The sequence below is a fragment of the Oryzias latipes genome, chromosome 20 (assembly GCF_053564925.1).
Source record: "Oryzias latipes strain Hd-rR chromosome 20, Olatipes_Hd-rR_3.1".
Classification (NCBI taxonomy): domain Eukaryota; kingdom Metazoa; phylum Chordata; class Actinopteri; order Beloniformes; family Adrianichthyidae; genus Oryzias; species Oryzias latipes.
The window spans coordinates 3,334,295-3,338,664 of NC_136256.1; the positions used below are offsets into that span (position 1 = coordinate 3,334,295).

General features: G+C 39.6%; 1 protein-coding gene across 1 annotated transcript; it reads left to right on the top strand.

Annotated features, from left to right (window-relative positions):
- LOC144988311 (acetylcholine receptor subunit delta-like) lies at positions 1 to 4,370 on the top strand. The gene is made up of 6 exons (XM_078938600.1): positions 1 to 60; positions 2,664 to 2,825; positions 3,477 to 3,521; positions 3,590 to 3,699; positions 3,795 to 3,950; positions 4,099 to 4,370. The coding sequence occupies exons 1-6, from the start codon at positions 1 to 3 to the stop codon at positions 4,211 to 4,213; spliced, it is 648 nt and encodes a 215-aa protein (XP_078794726.1). The 3' UTR covers positions 4,214 to 4,370.

Below are 4,370 nucleotides of genomic sequence, written 5' to 3' on the forward strand. Positions count from 1 at the left end.
ATGTCCAACCTGGAGGCAGATGGTCTACAGCAGCTGAAGACCACACAGGGTATCACTACTGTCAGCTAAGAACAGGATACTGAGGCTACAATTCACCATAGAAGATGGAAAAACGTTGTCTGGTCTGATGAGTCTCCATTCCTGCTGCCACATTCAGATGGTGGGGTCAGAATTTGGCGTCAACAACATGAAGCACAGATCCATCCTGCCTCTAGTATCAATGGTTCAGGTTGGTGGTGGTGGTGTCATGGTGTGGGGATATTTTCTTGGCACACTTTGGACCCCTTGGTACTAATTGAGCATGGTTCCAACACCACAGTGTAACTGAGTATTGTTACTGACCATGCTGGGTCCTCGGCATTGAGAAAAGGGACAATAATAGAAAAGGAATAATGAGATTCATACACGTGAGGAGAGTAAATATAGAAAAATAACACTGAGCAAGAAAACTAATTAGGAGCTGGACACAAAAACTTCCCGTTGTTTAAATTTTAACCAAAATCCAAAATTCAAAGAAAACTCAAAAACTGTAACAGAATATGTCAAAGAGGGTCTGCTGGAAGTCCAGCACCATGGGGTAGTGGGGTCACTGCAACTATTGTCTGTGAAAAGTCTCACTCACTGCAGGTTCATTGAAAGCAAGTAAAACAAAACTAGTTTCCTGTTTTGGTCACAAGGTGGCAGCAGTAGGCAGGAAACAACTGGTCTGTGATCACAAAGGAAAAAGGAACAAGATTGAGTTTGAAATGACTCAGGAAGATGTGAGCACCATGGTTGAAGCTACTACATGCTTGAGAATAGGCTCAGTTCAAAGGGGTTTATGATGTTGGAAGAGAACAAGATAATGATTTGTTTGATGGTCTTGGTTGTTTGCCAGGTCAGCATCACATCCAAATAGACCCCTCAGTTTCACCAGTCGTACACACACATTATATTGAACACTTTAATATATTCTGAAAAAAGGACCTGTTCATGGGAAAGGCCCACATCTAAACAGAGCTGGAGCTAGAGAGTTTAGTGAAGAACCTCCTCCACGCTCTGAGGCACAGAGTCCAGGGCCCTGAAAAGACAGTAAGGAAAGACCGAGAGAAAGACAGTGTTCCACGAACTCCAGCACCACGTCAACAACAAATATATCCACCGCCACCGGTCAAGGACTCAACTGCAGCAGCACCAAAGCAAAACCACCAGATTTGGCCCCAGAGCTAGCTCCACCATCCCTGAGGCAGTCGTTATTTATACAGATTTTTTATACATTTTGTAAGTTTGAATGTTTTACTTCACTCTGTCTGTTAATTAGTTTCCTCTTAAGACTAACTGCATAATAAGTCAAATAAGTCATATGTGGAACATTGCTTTCTGTAGGTTAGATTTGAGTACGGTTCATTTGTTCTCCAAGGCAGCTAATATATCAGTGATCATTTTTTAGCACATAGAAAGGTTTATCAAGAAAGTCCAGCTCCTCCCTTATCTGGAACTTCCCTGCGAACCCTAATTTTATCTTAAAATATATACTATATATTTGACAAGAAAGTTTATGGTTTTAACTCACTTAAAAAAAACAGAGAGAGAGACCAAATAGTTCTGCACAATCCTCATCTAAAAGCTATCTCAAATCTCATCTTTTTAGATGAGATGTGAGTTTTCTCTTGAAACCTTCCACAGTGGATGAAGCCGTCACGTCCTCAGGCCGGCGGTCCCACAGTCGAGGTCCACAGAGCTGAAATGAGGTCTCACCCAAGGTTTTGGTTCTGACCTTTGGGACCAGCAGCAGACTTTCACCTGTGGACCTGAGGGCTCTGGGAGAGTGCTGAGCTAAAAGTTCATTCCATTAAGAATTGTGTCACCTCAATCATACAATCCTTCATAAAGCTGACAGTGCAAAGATATGGAAACTGGAGTCATCCACTCTTTCTGGTTCTGGTAAAAATGCGTGCAGCCGAGTTTTGAACAAGCTGCAGCTGATTAATATTAGTTTTGTTAACACCAGAAACAAGTGCATTACCATAATCGGTTCTAGATGTGATGAAAGCGTCTCTCAATATTTTAGCACTGGCTTTGGGAAATATTTCTAAAATGTGGTCTTTGTAACTTTGTCTGTGGTTCAAAGGTAAGATGTAATTGTAGTGTAACATAATTCCAGTTTCAGCCCACCCCAGGCATCCATGCGGCTTTACAAACATGTTCATCTAAGACTTTTCTCTGGTAATTTGTTGCATGTGTGGTGATTTGTCTAAGATTGTCATATAAAAGCAGCAATATTGATATGACTTCATATCAGCAACACCTACCAATGCAGCAGACCTTTTGCTTTTTATAATTATCTGCCAATATTGACATGATTGTGCATCTCTACCTTCCAGTCACATGCTTTCGTATTGAGAAAACTAACATGTTTATGTGCATTTGTGATTAGGTTTTAAAAGTGCAAACTATAATAATAAATGTCATGGTTTTGGTCTGCCCTTGGAATAAAAAGACAGTAACTACAAATTCAAGTTTTGCATCAATTTTAAAGTGGTCATGATTGTAATACAAACATGTACAAATATCAAAAAGACAAATCAGACTTTTATAAACCTTTCAAATGAAAACATTTGAACAGAAGACAAGCTGATTTGATCTCAACCTTATCATGATGTGAAGAGGATGACCTTGATTAGTATTTTTGTGTGCCAGAGTGTTCAGGCAGGAATGAGGAGGAACGTCTGATAAACTACCTGTTCCTTGAGAAGAAATACAACAAAGAGCTCCGGCCTGTCGAGCAACACGGGGACACCGTGGATGTCTATCTCGCCCTCACGCTCTCAAACCTCATCTCTCTGGTACAAAACATTTTTTTACTCTGACAGTCAAATCTAATTAAGAACTACATACTTCTGTAATCTGTTGTCTTAGATTTTTAAATACAAGATGTTTATGTTTGTCAACTTCCTTAAAGTCCAATCAAAAGACAAGGTTCTTTAACCCTTGTGCAATCTTAGATGACCCCACCCTTATTTCCTACTATGACAAAGGTGGAAAGATTTCGTGTAATCCATGGACACCAGTGAAGATCACCAATCATTGAAGAAAAAAGGTTCAGAGCACTGTCTAGTGGGTCTAGATGACCCAACTCCCAATGTTAACCTGCCTAGGATAGAACAAGGGTTACAGTGCTGGATGTCATCTGCATAAAAAACAGACATTTATGCAAAAGTACGAGAAACAAAGAGCACAGAACTGAGTGGCAGAACTTTAAAGAACCCTGTGTAGTTCATGTTTTTCAAGGACTTTCTATGGAGTCATTTTACATTCTTTGCAGATTAGGTTGAATTATATGTTCTTAAAATAATTACAAAAAGGGAATTTATCATTTCTTTTGAAAGCTTTTGTCCAACAGTTTTAATTCAAAACTTTGGAACTGCTGTTGACTTTGGTCCACATCTGAGCTCTGGATCATCTCTGACATTTATTTTTTTGTTCTTTATTTGTAGAAAGAAGCAGATGAGACGCTGCTCACCAATGTGTGGATTGATCACGTATGTTAATCTTTGGAAAGCTTGTAGATTTTCTGTTCTTTGCGGTCATTTTTCTTGTCTGGTGGCAGACGTGGATTGACTACAGGCTGTCCTGGAACGTGTCAGAGTTTGATGGCATTGACATGCTCCGTCTGCCATCCAACATGGTGTGGCTGCCAGAGATTGTCCTGGAAAACAAGTACGATTGGGTTGTGTTCTCTCTTTGACAGTCAATCTTTTTTTTTTATTCAAAATAATTTAAAAATATTTGATATTTCTGTCTCTGCCCCCCAGCAATGACGCCCAGTTTGAGGTGGCATACTACAGCAACGTACTGGTGGATCCCTCTGGACTCTGCTACTGGTTACCTCCAGCCATCTTTCGATCATCATGCTCTATCAACGTCAACTATTTTCCCTTTGACTGGCAGAACTGCACTCTGAAGTTCACGTAGGCATGAAATGTTATGGAATTAATAAATGAAAGAATTTTAGTTTTCTAAAATACTATTTCAAGTGAAATTTCTTGAAATGCACATGCCTCACAAATTCAACCCCTTTCTCTGGAGAGCAAAGAACGGTTTTCCATTTCTTTGCAGGTCTTTGACCTACAATGCCAAGGAGATCAGGATGCTGCTGAAAGAAGACGCAGATGAAGAGAATAAGTGGACGGTGGAGTGGATCATCATCGACCCTGAAAGCTTCACTGGTTAAACTCCCCTTTATTTGATAATCGTGCAAATCTAAAATTCAATAGTGATGTAAAAACACATGTAAAATGTAATTAAACAGTTTATCATTGCAAACCATAAACACATTTTTAAAATGTTTTACTCTGCATAACAATGTTCACACAAAATTAAACACAAAG